Here is a 995-nt window from a genome sequence, read left to right on the forward strand (position 1 = left end):
CGCCACCTCGCCCAGCTAGTTTTTTTGTACTTTTTAGTAGAGACAGGGTTTCAGCGTGTTAGCCAGGATGGTCTCGATCTCCTGACCTTGTGATCCGCCCATCTCGGCCTCCCAAAGTGCTGGGATTACAGGCTTGAGCCACCGCGCCCGGCCTCATTCTAAGTATGATGTTGAATAATTAGAGGACTGCATTTTCTAACAAAATTCTTTCTGAAAACCTTATGTAGGGAAAACAGAGAGGATGAAAGCCTATCTAAAGAGCGCAGAAGGCTTTTTTGTCCTAAATAAAAGTACCACAATTGGAAGGCATGAAGATTCAGACCTTGTTTTACAGGTAAGAAGTCTTCCCACCTGTTCCTGTCCCCTCCCTGACCCCTTCCTTCCCCCTTCAACAGTCCTTAGTGTTATGTGGCCTCCAGTCTCTTGTACACCACAACCTTGGGCAAGCAGCCATACCTTTCCTTGGTGTGCTACCAATAGCCAGTTGCCACGGGTACCCCATTTCGCTGGCATAAGGAGTGAAGCTGAGTGCTGTGCAGAGCGGGATGTGCCCCATCCTTTGCTGAGCACATCTGTCGCTGTCCCACCCGATGCAGAGCAGATGAGCCCCAAAGTAGGGCTTATCCCAAGAGGATTCTTGGCTTTGTGCGGGAAAGAATTCAAGGGCAAGCCAGGAGTAGAAGGAAACAGACTTATGGATGCAGCAGTGTTACAGGTGTGTGGCTGCTCCTACAGAGCCGGGCTGCCCTGTGGACAGAGAGCAGCAGCTCAGGGCAGTTTTGCAGTCATATTTATACTCACTTTTAACTGCATGCAGATTAAGGGCTGGTTTATGCAGGGAAGGGATAATAACTTTGGGATCATTGGATGCCATGGAAAGGGGAGATAACGCTTGGGTGTTGCCATGGCAACAGTACATTGACATGGCACTTTGGTGGGCAGGTCTGATTGAAAGTTGCTTTCATGGCCGGGCGCGGTGGCTCAAGCCTGTAATC

General features: G+C 49.9%; 1 protein-coding gene across 1 annotated transcript in view; it reads left to right on the plus strand.

Moving 5' to 3' along the window:
• FHAD1 (forkhead-associated (FHA) phosphopeptide binding domain 1) overlaps positions 1-995 on the plus strand; it is a 172,295-nt gene that overhangs the window by 4,694 nt on the left and 166,606 nt on the right. The window contains exon 2 of the mRNA XM_011966789.1: positions 228-334. Within this exon, the coding sequence (XP_011822179.1) occupies positions 242-334 (93 nt within the window). The 5' untranslated portion in view covers positions 228-241. The remainder of the gene's footprint in view (positions 1-227; positions 335-995) is intronic.

Source organism: Mandrillus leucophaeus, unplaced genomic scaffold (assembly GCF_000951045.1).
Source record: "Mandrillus leucophaeus isolate KB7577 unplaced genomic scaffold, Mleu.le_1.0 Scaffold773, whole genome shotgun sequence".
In the NCBI taxonomy this organism is placed as follows: domain Eukaryota; kingdom Metazoa; phylum Chordata; class Mammalia; order Primates; family Cercopithecidae; genus Mandrillus; species Mandrillus leucophaeus.